Here is an 11,953-nt window from a genome sequence, read left to right on the forward strand (position 1 = left end):
CAGCCCGACCCCTGGCGGCTGGGAGGGCCCCCTGCACCCAGGTAGCTTCCCACCATCCAGCCCGTGCCGCAGAACACTGACCCCAGGCGACCGTGAGGTCCGCAGCGCGCTCCCTTCCCACCTCGGTCCTGCAGTCAGATGCATGATGTGGGCGTAGGTGAAGCCCCGAAGGCCTAGTCTACGGGGACCCAGGTGGCTCCCCCTACTTCCAGGTTTGGGGCACAGGGCATTCCCTTCGGGCCAGAACCAGAAGCTCTCAGTTCTCTTTCCGGAAAATGACAAGAGCTTTGGAAAGAGGAAGAGGAGAGGCCAGGACTGCAGGGTGTGGAATAGAGGAGTGGAGGTGGGGGTAAGATAACTGGGGGGCACTACTCTTCTCACTATGCTGGTTGCGGAAGTGAGGAGTGCGGAGGCCCAGACGGCTGGTCCAAGGGCTAGCAACCCAATCCAGAAAGAGAAAACCTTCAGAACATACATGACAACGAAGAATCTGTTTAATTAAAACTAAAATGAATGAGTCGTGAAGAGTGGAGAGGGTGAAGTGAATTCCTGCAGTGAGGGAGGGAGGAGGAAGGCTTCCCTGAGACCCAGGAGCACTTTAGACCTGTGGGCTCAGCCAGCAATCACCTTCTCACTCCCTCACTGCCAGGCCTGGGGTTGAGGAAGAGGAATAATTTGACCAGTCAAAGCCCCCATCTGATGCTGCAGCAGGGCCCTGGACAGACAGGAGGGCACATGAAGTGATCTCCCCTACATGTAGGGGAAGCCTACGTCCATGCTAGGTACAAATTCCGAGGCTGTCGGGCCCTTCCACAAAGCACAGTGGTGCTAAGAAGATGCAAAAAGCCTAATAGATAAAAAGACCCATGGCTCTATAACTCCCTAGATCCCCAGCCAGGCCCCAAATAATAACCAACCACACCAAGGGTTTGATATTTTTTTATTAACATATAATAATATATTTAATAAAAAATAGTATCCACTCTGGCTCTCTCCTCCATTGCAAGGGGAAGAGTGGTGAGGAGGGGCTGGCACTGCCCACCCCTAGGCATCCGGACAAGCCCTGCCTCCAGGGCTCCTCTCTATCCCCTGCTTTCCAACAGGCTCTGACCTCCAGACAGACGGTTCAAAGTTACAAGTGCTTTAGGCCCTCCCTTGAGTTCCCCCAGGCCCACCCCTTGTGCAGAATTCAGGGGCCACCTGGACAAACCCCTTGCTTTTTCTCATTCTTGGCATCCTTCATTCATGCTAGAAAGAGGATCTGGGGACAGAGAGCAGAGTCTCTACCTGCCAGGGGGAAGGGAGGAAAGGAACGGTGGTGGGGGATGGGGCCAAGAAGAGGGATGGTGATGAGGTCCCCTCATTGGAGCCGGTCACTGCGGAATGAATCCTCCACAGCAGGATCGGGCAGCAGGGCACAGGGGTCACTCAGCATGTTTAGCCCTTCCAGGCCCAGTGGCTCCATGCGTAGCTCATCTTCTAGCCCAAGCCCTAGCTCCAACCCAGCTGCTGACACCTCAAAGCCAGGCACTCCGGCCAGGGCTGCTGCAATCTCCTTAGAGAAACCTGGAGAGGAGTCCCCTGTGGGTAGAATAGACAGGTGAGGACCCCATGTCCTATAAACTTTTCCAAGACCCCTCAATCTCCTACTCATTAGTGAATCTGTCATTCCCTCCTTCCATTTCCCATCACCAGCCACCCCCACTCACCTGTGAGGATGATGTTAGGCCCTGAGCCATGGCGGGAACAGTGGGTCAAGTTCTGGTGGTTGAGGGTGTGGGGATCCTGAGGGCCACCCATTGGCCCCTCACCCTCTAAAAATCCAGGCCCTTCAGAAAAGCCAGGGGGATCCAGCACCAGGCTGGTTGATGGGCTCTCCATGCTGAACTGCTCCAGCTATGGACACACAGACAAATCTTGAGGAAGTAGGATTTAGAACTGGTATCCTGCCTAGCCCTGCTAACATAACCCCTTTGCCCAGAAATCTTCATCCACCCCAGGAACAGAGGCAATGACAGAGGGAGGTGGCAGCAAGCAGAGCGACAGAAGCGAGCACGGGGCCCGAAGTAAGTATGGGCACCGTACCTGCTGGGCCAGAGCATGTGCATGCCAGGAAGAGAACGGGTCAAGGCAGAAGTCATCAAAGAGCAAGCTGAGCAGAAATAGAGGGGCAGGAGTAGGGTCAAACGCAGGAAGAGAGGAGCCCCAAGCTGGCAGTACTATGTTACCTCCGGGGAGACGAGATCTCCCCACCACCCACCCCACCTAGATCTCCCCATTCACAGTGCACCAGCCATGCCATTCAGGCCCCATTGACCCACCCTCACCCCCTCCCCTGCTTTTGAGCAAGGAGCCTGAGTACTCACATTCCCCAGGTTGAAGTCACTCATTGGCCGGTGGTAAGACTGTTGCCCGTGCCCACTGGGCCCAGGTGGGTACAGTGTCCCGTAATGAGACTGCCTGCCTGGGGGCTGCCCACCTGAGGACTGCACTGAACAAGACTGAGAGGGCAGTCCTGGCTGCTGTAGAGACTTTGGGGTGTGTGGCTGGGTAGGCAGAACCAGACTTGGGGAGCTGTATGGGTATGGGGGCAACCGCTGGTCAGTCGACAGTTTACTGGTATCCAGGGGGACGCCCTGAAAAGAAGTAAAAAGAGGGAAGCTTACCGCTCAGTGTATACCCCAAGAACTCTTAGTCAGGGCTTCCCACCTTCTTTAGCTACAACCACTCCCAAAACAAATGTGACAACATTCTACATTCTCATGGGCATCCCTGGGGTTGAGTGCAGTTACTCAAAAATGGGTATTAGTTGGCAGGGTGTGGTGGCTCATGTCTGTAATCCCAGCACTTTGGGAGGTCCAAGGCGGGTGGATCACCTGAGGTCAGGAGTTCGAGACCAGCCTGGCCAACATGGTGAAACCCCGTCTCTAGTAAAAATACAAAAATTAGCTGGGTATGGTAGCGGGCGTCTGTAGTCCCAGCTACTCAGAAGGCTGAGACAGGAGAATTGCTTGAACCCAGGAAGTGGGAGGTTGCAGTGAGCCGAGATCACACCACTGCACTCCAGCCTGGGCAACAGAGCGAGACTGTCTCAAAAAAAAAAAAAAAAAAGTGCATATCAGAATGAAAGTGATATACTGAGGCTAACACAGGGGTAATTTTAAATCTATTCCATAAGTAAACTATTCTCCTTTTTTGAGACAGGGCCTCACTCTGTTGCCCAGGCTGGAGTACAGTGGTGCAATCATAGTTGGAACTGAAGCCTCAACCTTCCTGGCTCAAGTGATCCTCCCATCTCAGCCTCCCCAGTAGCCAAGACTACAAGCGTGCACGACTGTGCCTGGCTGATTTTTTATTTGTTGTAGAGACTGAGTCTCACCATATTGCCCAGGCTAGTTTTGAACTCCTGGGCTCAAATAATCCTCCCACCTTGGCCTCCCAAAGTGCTGGGATTACAGGCATGAGCCACTGTGCCCAGCCTTAGAAGTAAACCATTCTTAAACCTTGGTACTTGAACTATTTATTGTTAGTAAATAAGGAACTAAGGTTGAGAACTGCTGTTCTATAGCCGTAAAGAGGCCCGAGGGAGTGGGAGAAGAAGGAAGGAAAAGGAGAAAGAAAGGAAGGGAAGTCAAGCTCACTCCACACTCTGGGAACAGAGCCCTTGCTAATCTGGCCTCAGTCTTTCCTACAAAAGCGGGGACCTGAGTAAAGATGGAACATAGATCACACATTCCAGGGACAGCAATGAAGGAGGAAAAGTTGGGCAGAGGAGAGGGAAAAGAACATTTGGATGAAAGAAAAGAGGAGCAGAGATAGCGAACAAGAAGAAAAGGATAGGAAGGGAGACAAGGGCTAAGAATTTCATCTCTGTGGAAAAAGCCCTAAACTAAGAGTTTCGAGTTCTAGTCTCAACTCTCCCTAACTTGCTGGGTAAACTTGGAAAAGACACTTTCCCTCTAGGTCCTACTTTCCTCATCTATTAAGTGAAGGGATTGGGCTCCACAGTAGGAGATTCTCTGATTCTACAAATTCTATGAAATTAGGAGGGGATACAGAGGAGGAGATGGGACAGGATAGAGGCATCAGATAACAGACAGACACGAAATGGATAGGAACAAAGGAGGCAAATAAAAGGAAAGGGTAAGCTACTATTTGTCAAGCATATACCTGGGCTATATGTGGTGCTAAGTATTTTATGTATGTTATTTCATTTGATCCTCATGAACCATCCTTGTTTTAGAAATGAAACTACTGAGGCTTATAGAAACTAAATAACTTGTCCAAGGTGACTGTTAGTAAGAGGTAGAGCCAGGATTTGAAACTAAAAAAGCTTAACCACAGCTTTTGTGTTTGCACTGTGAAGCAAGAGGAGACAAGATGGATAAAAGATGGGGCAGGTGGAGGACAGAGGAATGGAAGGGGATGAGTATAGAGTAGGTATTTGAGGAAAGGAGGGTGGGAGGGAAACAACACGGCAGGAGAAAAGGGAAGGGAGACAGACGTGCAGGGAAGGCAGCCACGCATACCTGAGTGATGGAAGACAAGGTGGGTGACATTGTTGGCGAAAACTGTTTGGGCAGCTGCTGTTGGGACCTTCTGGCGTCGGCTGGGCCCGCGAGCAAACTCAGGGGGCTGAGGGGCACACGGCGGTGGTGGGGGGAGGCCCCAGGGGTAGAAGCAGGGTAAGGGGGGGCGCCCAAAACAGGAGATGAAGTGGAGGAGGAAGAGGAGGAGGAGAGAGCCGGAGCACTGAGTGAGGGGTGGCCCAGGGAGGTGGTGGGTAGTGCATGGCGGGCCAAGGAAGAGGCAGGCAGAGAGGGGTGGCTGTGGGAGCCCTGGAGCTGGGGCTGAGGACTGCTCAGGGAAGCCTGGAGGTTGGGATTGCTTAGGGAGGACTGCAGGGATGGGTGGCTGAGAGGTGAATGAAGTCCTGCAGGCACAGACAAAAAACCAGAGATGCCAACATTACTGATGGGAACTGGGCCCCTTTCCACCCAGAACGGGTAGCAGTGACCAGACTATGAAAGCAGCAACACAACGTCCTCCCTACTCTATCCCTGACAGCACTGCCCATCTGGGGGCTGCCCTTCCTCTTCTTTCTAGGAAACACCACACCTACCAGTTATCACTGGCTGAGAACTGCCGTGAGGGAATCCTGGGGTGCAGAGGTGACAGGCTGGTGTGGGCGGTCACAGCAGGATCTCAGGTGCTCAAACCGCCCTCCCCTTCATCCCTCCAGTCAGGCAGCACCCAGTGGGCACATGGCCAGGACAGCCACTCACCTGGTGCATCATAGCCTGGGCCCAGGCCCATGCCCCCGCTGATGCCCAGGTGAGTCATGGTGTGGGTCAAATTGGAGGTACTGTTGCCCCCACTCAGGCTAGGGTAGGCTGTCTCTTCAGGGTCCAGGGGGGTGGGCAGTGGTGGGGGAAAGTGCAGGTTGGTGAGGTCAGGTAGGGAGCCCCCCGTGTTCATGGCAGGTGGGAGGACAGGCACATTGGCAGGCTGGTCAGGAGATGGAAAGATGCTAGGGGAAGGAGAGAAAAAGAAAGATGTAAATAGGAGTGGGGTGCGGTGGTCAGGGAAGAGCAGAGATCAGTCTTCTACATCTCCCTGTACTTCCTTCCCTCAACTCTCAGCCAACCTCAGGGAATACTTACTTAATTCCAGGGACTTCACAGGACCGAGGTCGGGAAGAGGATGAGGATAGCTGAGGAAAGAAGGAAGAATATGGAAAATGAGGACAGTGCTCAGTGGAGAACCCTGGAAGGCCTGCCCCATTGCAAGGGGATAGCAGAGAGACTAGTGGGTGACACCCGGTGGCCTCCACCTACCTTCTTAGCATCCCATGGCTTCAGCAAATGCTTGTCATCTAGCAAGTTCTCCTCAATAGCAGGTACTTGAAAGAGAAAGACTGGTGATGGGAGAGTTGGAGAAAGAGCCCGTAAGGCAGGACAGGAAGCAGAAGCAGGTGGGAAGGAGTCCTGCTCCCTGAACCTGCACACAATCCCAACACCAGCCCAGAAATTGTTTGGCATCCAGTACCCACAGCAGTGAGGAACACATACCTTTGGGGTCCATTTCACCATCCAGAATACCTGCAAGGGATACAGTGGCGTTGGCTGCAGTGCCCACTTGCCTACCTGCTTTAAATAGCTCCATGGAGGCCAGGCGTGGTGGCTCACACCTGTAATCTCAGCACTTTGGGAGGCCGAGGCAGGTGGATCACGAGGTCACAAGTTCAAGACCAGCCTGGCCAAGATGGTGAAACCCCATCTCTACTAAAAACACAAAAAATTAGCTGGGCGCGGTGGCAGACGCCTGTAACCCCAGCTAGTCAGGAGGCTGAGGCAGGAGAATCACTTGAACTCGGAGGGCGGAGGTTGCAGTGAGCCGAGATCGTGCCATTGCACTCCAGCCTGGGCGACAGAGTGAGACTCCGTCTCAAAAAATAATAATAAATAAATAAATAAATAAATAAATAAATAAATAGCTCCGTGGTTACTCCCAACCCTGGGACAGGGCCACTTACCCCCACGTCGGCTGGGCAGGATGCTGGGAGGTGTGGGGCCTGGGTAGGTATCCTGGGGACTGGGGTTCATCACACTTGTATGAAGGGCAGAGTCAGAGCTTGTCCTATGGGGGGAGCAGGAATGAGCTGACACCAGTGACAGTCTTCCTGGTCCCTAAGCCCTGCCCAGCAAGGGAAAACACTAGCTGGGCTGGAAATGGGGGGTGGTGAGGGAACAGGGCCCCAGAAACTACAGATAAGAGGAGATGTGGCCTAAAGAAGGCAAAGGCCATCACCTGTTAAGTGCAGATGGTAGTCGAAACAACTGCCCCTTCTCTGCAGGGAAATTGCCCCAGGGCATCGTCCTGGGGTAGAAAAACAAAGTCATGAGGAGGAAGGCTGGCAGTGGACAAGAAGGTGGGTATAGGGGTTGGAAAATGTGGGGCAGCCAAGATGGAAGTGAAGATGGCTAGGCACCCAGATCATCCCCTTTTCTTTCTGGTTCTTCTCCTGTTTATGATTGACCCCTCCCCCAGTCAATCTAAGAGAGCTGGAAACTTCTCTCTGCCAGGACCAGCTGAATGGGAATCTTGGAGCCCAGCAGCTCTTCTGGGTATGAGCACTGAAGGTGAGATGGACAAGGGGAGAGTTTCAGAAATCTAAAAGTGCCAGAGCACTACATCTTGCACCCACCTTTGACAGAAGGTCGCCATTTTCACCTGCCCCTCTGCCATTCTCCCCTCCCCCTTACACACACACCCCAAGCTGGCTACAGTTCCCATTGGTTCTGCTCTAGCTGGACTGGGAGGCTTGACCACTCGTGTCAACACGGCCAAGGCTGGACTCTGACCCACCTACTCCAACTGCCTCCACCTCTCTCAGCCCTGGCGTTATAGGAAGAGGTACTGTTGAAACCTTAGCTCAGTAATCCCAGCCCCAACCCAGAAGGGGCAGCTCCCTCCAGAAACACGTCAGAGAGTAGGCAGGAGCTTCCGCCTGCCCTGGACACTTACCTTCGCCAGCTAGACTCTGGGGGAGGAGATAAGTAGGCAGGACTGTAGGGAGAGCTATCAATGTGAACAGCACCAGTTAAGGAAAAAAGTAGAGAGGACAGATGAGATAGAGGCCAGATGAGGAAAGAACAGTAGAGGCAGCAGATAAGTTGTTTTGAGAAACACATACCTTTCTCCTCTTCTATAAGGGACAACGATAGGATCAAAGAATGGAAGAGAAGAAGGGAATCAGGTCTAACGGGGCTGAAAAAATCCAGGAGAATGTCCAGGCAGGACTTCGAGGATACAGGTACACATGTCTCTGAGACTGAAAACTCAGAAATGTGAGGAGAAGGGACGCAATCTCCTTTAGCAAGAGACAAGGAAGGCTGCCTCTGGCAGCAAGCTGATGTGAAGACAGCCAGAGCCAGCCAGAGACAGGGGGCACAGCCTCAGGAGCAAAAACTCCTTATCACAGGAGCAGGTGCTAATGCAGGAGCTATGGTTGTTTTCAGGGAAGCTGGGTAAAGAAGAGCTCCAGGAGAAGGATGGGACTGCACAACACTTCAAGTGCTTCCTATAAGTCCCTGAGGAACCCCATCCCACTACCTTTCAGACACTCCCAAGTCCCCTGTGAAGGATATGTGGCGGGGGTATCGGCGAAGTGGGGACACCATTCTTCGAGGATCTCGCTGCACCCGTTCCACCAGCCCATGGTGCCGTGTGCTTCGAGATGAATCCAAAGGTGAGTGGAGGGGGCTCTGCCAAAAAGGACAGAAGTCAGCAGAGGAAGCAGCCTAAAGAACCTCCACTCCTCCCTGGCTGGTGTCTACTCACCTGGAACTCGGCCAGGCCAGAGCCAATCTGGTTAACATTGGGCAGAGACCCACCATAATGAGAGCTCCTTGTGTATGCCAGTCGCAGTTTTTGGGCCTGTAACTGAGACATGGGGAACAAGTGGGAATGTCAGGAAGGTCCTGAGCACTATTTCCTTCAGTCATCCTTGCCAACTCTGTCACCAGGATATGCTGCTGCTGTCACTGCTTTTAAAATATCTAGGCCAGGCACAGTAACTCACACCTGTAATCCCAGCACTTTGGGAGGCCGAGGTGGGTGTATCACGAGGTCAGGAGATGGAGACCATCCTGGCCAACACAGTGAAACCCCGTCTATACTAAAAATACAAAAAATTAGCTGGGCGTGGTGGCGGGCACCTGTAGTCCCAGCTACTTGGGAGGCTGAGGTAGGAGAATGGCGTGAACCCGGGAGGCAGAGCTTGCAGTGAGCCAAGATCGCGCCACCGTATTCCAGTATGGGTGACAGAGCGAGACGCCATCTCAAAAAAAAAAAAAAATCTAGGCCAGGCACAGTAGCTCACACCTGTAATCCCAGCACTTTGGGAGGCAGAGGTAGGAGGATCGCTTGACCCCAGGTGTTGGAAAGCAGACTGGGCAACACGGTAAGACTCCGTTGCTACAGGAGGATCACTTGAGCCTGGGAGGTAGAGGCTGCAGTGAGACATGTTTATGTCACTCTGCTCCAGCTGCCTGGGTGACAGAGTGAGATCCTGTCTCCAAAAAAAAAGTAAATAAAAATAAAGAAATAATCTGCCAGAAAAAAGGCCAGTGTTGGGGTTTGAAAGGTCCAATGAGATTTGGTGCAAATAACCCACCAGAGCCCATCTGCAGACTGCCCTCATCAATGATATCACTACTGTTTGACATCATCCTGCCAGGCGGAGACAGATATTCTGCTCAAGACCTGTCTCATTTGGCATCACTCTAAGCAGAGTCCCTGAGGGGCTGCCAGGAGCCCCCGGGCTACTCACAAGGGAGAGTGCCTATTAGGAACCTCTGCTTTCTTTCTAGATGCATCCAGGACTAATTGGGTCATTAAGAGGAAGGCTACAGATGGATGTCACAGAGCCATTACTGCCAGCCTTTTTCCTTCCCACTCTGGAGAGGACAGGCTTCTGGGCTCTGCCACTTGCCCAGCCTCAGGAAGGCTACACAAAGCCTGCACCTCCCAAACTAGAACATCCAAGGAATGACAACTCTCCTAGCTGGAAAAACAGCACCAAAACCAAGGGACATTCTTCCACTGAATCCTAAGGCTCCTGAATTGGCAGGGAAGCCTGGAGGAAGAGGGTGGAGAGAGCAGTAGCCCACTCCAGCATGGGCCAGAGCCATCTTCCTGGTCTCATCCTCACTTTGGGGAGATATGTCTGGCATAGACGTCAGACAGCCTGACATGGATTTAGCCTGTGTACAGATATCCTATCTCTGTGAGAGGTGAGCATCTATTTCCAAGGCTCAGCCCCTGCCACCAGCCAAATAAACAGGCCCAGGGCAAGGCCATGGGGAGGAGGGTAGCTGAGGAGGGGCAAGTTCTAAGAGCTTCCAGGGTCACACTCTTGTACAGAAGCCAACATCAGAACTGACGTTCTGTTTCAGGAGGTCAGCCTAGCGAGTTCAGTGGGCACTGTGCTGACCTCTGGACCACTTCAAGACCACTATCAACATATATGGCAACCCCAGTCTCTCAGTGGTATAGCCTCCCATGACCATCTCTGTCTCAAATGAGCCCTCCCACCTGGCCAGATAACAGGCTGAGTCCCAGATCTCTTGTCCCTAGCTCTAGGCTTTTGGGTCCCCTGGCCATGTAAGCCCACTAGACTTTTCTGTGTAGCTGAGAAATTAACCAATAGGAGCAAGGTGGGTAGAGGGGGCCTTTTAAGAGATCAAGGCACCATAAAGAGAAGCCCCAGCTTTTGAGTTTCGCACAGCCTTTCTTTGCACATACAAGCCCTAAGATCCCACCGTGCCTCTGCTAGAATCACAGTCCTGAGGGCAGGGCCTCAAGCTATCAAGATCAGACTCCCATCTTCCTGTCTCTGTCCCCAACATGATGAAAAAGCTCCTGAAGGGGAGCAATCTACAGTTAGATCATAATCCTCACAGTGGTTACAGTGGGTTATGCACACACATGCACGTAAGTGTGCACATGCATGCACAGACACCCTCCCAGATTTGCCTCCCCACCTAACTTCTGACTCCCACAAACTAGGGCACATACTCCCTAGAGACTCAAAGGGGAAAGGATGAGGAAAAAAAAAAAAGACTAACAGAGTCAAGGGGGATACACACAAAAATACAACCAGAGTCACAGTCACAGATGCAACCACAGTCAGACCAGCAGAAAAAGGCTAGAGATGTTGTAGTAACGTTCCATCATCAACCCTTAAATTCCTTCTAGCTCTCTGCCATGAGGAATCACTGCAATACCCTTATTGCAGTTTTTTTAGAAGAATGTGTCCCTAAATTAAGACTGCATACCACCTAGGCGGACTCCCACCCCTTGGTCCCTCTGACATCCAGCCTTGGAAAGCAAGAAATCAAGGCCGGGGGGCTTCAGAGGCAGCCTGGCAGAGGCCTGAAAGTTCTCTCAAGAACTTTCTAGGAATGAATATTCCCTACACATAGAAACCCTCCAAGGCACCCTACACACGGACCCACAAAGCAGCCATCTCCCTAGAAAGCTCAGCAAACCATAGAGTTGCACACAACTTATGGTCGAACGGTTACCCAGTTTTAGGATTCAAAACCCTAACTCTCCTCCGAGGAGGCCAGGACAAAACACCAGGCAATGGACCTCACCTTCATTCACGTCAGGAAACCACAAGAAGTATTTGAAAAAGGAAGCAAAAGGACGGGACGCAGGAGGGGACTTCCTGCCCCACTATACACAGCACCGCTCGTTCAAACCACGCAAGGGGCCCTTTCCCGGGGGCACCAAAGCGCAGAGGGCAGAGGGACCAGTTTGGAGGAGATCACAAACTCAGAGGAGCCAGGTTACAGGCAAGCAGCCCTCCTCCCAGGCCATACTCCAATACCAGGCATGCTTCAGTAGCGTCCTCGAGGGGACTCCGTCAGGGATGCACAAGGACCACTCACCTCCTACCTCCGCCGGACCCATCTCCTCTCTCCGTCCACTCCCGCCTCACGTACTCGGGCCCCCAGTCGCCTCCACACCCCCAACCTCTCCAGTGTTTCGGTCTCCCCCGGCAAAATCCTTCTTCCTGTCCCTCGGCCCTCAACCTGCGCCTCCCAAACGGCGGCGCCCGCGTCCCCTGCCCCGTTCCGCCTCCTTCGCTGCGACGCCCGCCCCCGCCCCGCCTCTCCGGTCTCCGCTCTGTAACTGCTCAGCTCTGCTCGGCTCCCCGGCGCGGCCCCTCACCCGGGTGGAGCCGATGTCCATCATCACCTCCTCGAAGGCCGCCGTCTCCTCGGCCTGACGCTGCTTCTGCAGCGCGATCTTCTCACTAAATTTGCGCGGATTGGAAGCCGAGGCCGAGGCCGTGGCCGAGCCAGGCCCGTTCGCCCCCGACGTCGCCATCTTCCTTCCCCGTCCCTGCCTGCCACCCTTCCAGTACCAGCCGCGGCCTTCG

The 11,953-nt window shown here is 53.2% G+C and overlaps 1 protein-coding gene across 2 annotated transcripts; it reads right to left on the minus strand.

Annotated features, from left to right (window-relative positions):
• Nucleotides 1-930: 930 nt before the first annotated feature.
• On the minus strand, nucleotides 931-11,953 carry CRTC2 (CREB regulated transcription coactivator 2). 2 transcript variants are annotated; one of them, XM_012000310.1, is made up of 14 exons: nucleotides 11,743-11,953; nucleotides 8,344-8,445; nucleotides 8,151-8,267; nucleotides 7,528-7,589; nucleotides 6,811-6,879; nucleotides 6,536-6,639; nucleotides 6,072-6,101; nucleotides 5,838-5,902; nucleotides 5,664-5,713; nucleotides 5,286-5,530; nucleotides 4,530-4,933; nucleotides 2,367-2,636; nucleotides 1,710-1,896; nucleotides 931-1,581 (listed from the first exon to the last, which is right to left on the minus strand). In XM_012000310.1, the coding sequence occupies exons 1-14, from the start codon at nucleotides 11,899-11,901 to the stop codon at nucleotides 1,361-1,363; spliced, it is 2,085 nt and encodes a 694-aa protein (XP_011855700.1). In that variant the 5' UTR covers nucleotides 11,902-11,953; the 3' UTR covers nucleotides 931-1,360. The 2 variants fall into 2 exon arrangements, with proteins under 2 accessions (XP_011855700.1, XP_011855699.1); XM_012000309.1 differs by having other exon boundaries at nucleotides 5,838-5,917.

The sequence above is a fragment of the Mandrillus leucophaeus genome, unplaced genomic scaffold (assembly GCF_000951045.1).
Source record: "Mandrillus leucophaeus isolate KB7577 unplaced genomic scaffold, Mleu.le_1.0 Scaffold624, whole genome shotgun sequence".
In the NCBI taxonomy this organism is placed as follows: domain Eukaryota; kingdom Metazoa; phylum Chordata; class Mammalia; order Primates; family Cercopithecidae; genus Mandrillus; species Mandrillus leucophaeus.

Excerpts from the sequence above, each read along its gene's own strand:
- CRTC2 (XM_012000309.1), bottom strand. The coding sequence starts at position 11,901 with ATGGCGACGTCGGGGGCGAACGGGCCTGGCTCGGCCACGGCCTCGGCC. Across the intron at positions 6,880-7,527 it reads CCAGAGTCTAGCTGGCGAAG|GACGATGCCCTGGGGCAATT; the intron begins GTAAGTGTCCAG and ends TTTCTACCCCAG. Across the intron at positions 1,897-2,366 it reads GTGACTTCAACCTGGGGAAT|CTGGAGCAGTTCAGCATGGA; the intron begins GTGAGTACTCAG and ends GTGTGTCCATAG.